This window comes from Pygoscelis adeliae, unplaced genomic scaffold (assembly GCF_000699105.1).
Source record: "Pygoscelis adeliae isolate BGI_AS28 unplaced genomic scaffold, ASM69910v1 Scaffold130, whole genome shotgun sequence".
Taxonomy (NCBI): domain Eukaryota; kingdom Metazoa; phylum Chordata; class Aves; order Sphenisciformes; family Spheniscidae; genus Pygoscelis; species Pygoscelis adeliae.
In genome coordinates, this window is record NW_008824031.1 from 3,354,096 (window position 1) to 3,354,347 (window position 252).

A 252-nucleotide genomic window follows, 5' to 3' on the forward strand; every position below is an offset into this window, starting at 1 on the left:
GTCCCAGAAGCAGTGCAAGAAATCCTCCTTCGCCTTCTACCAGGCAGTGAGGGACCTGCTGCCCGTCTGGTTCCTGGAGGACATGCGGACCATGGAGGTCTTCCACTGGGAGGACGGGGGCAAGGTGAGCGTGTACTCACCCTCGGAGGCCCTGCTCTACGCGCTGGTGCATGACCACCAGCCCTACTCCCAGCACCTGCTGACTAAGTTCCCCCAGAGCGCCCTGGCCGTGCCCAGCCAAACCTTCAGCTG

The 252-nt window shown here is 63.1% G+C and overlaps 1 protein-coding gene across 1 annotated transcript in view; it reads left to right on the forward strand.

Annotated features, from left to right (window-relative positions):
• The window catches only part of ANKRD9 (ankyrin repeat domain 9), a 3,977-nt gene that overhangs the window by 2,872 nt on the left and 853 nt on the right, over positions 1-252 (forward strand). The window contains exon 2 of the mRNA XM_009328416.1: positions 3-248. Coding sequence (XP_009326691.1) covers positions 3-248 — 246 coding nt within the window. The remainder of the gene's footprint in view (positions 1-2; positions 249-252) is intronic.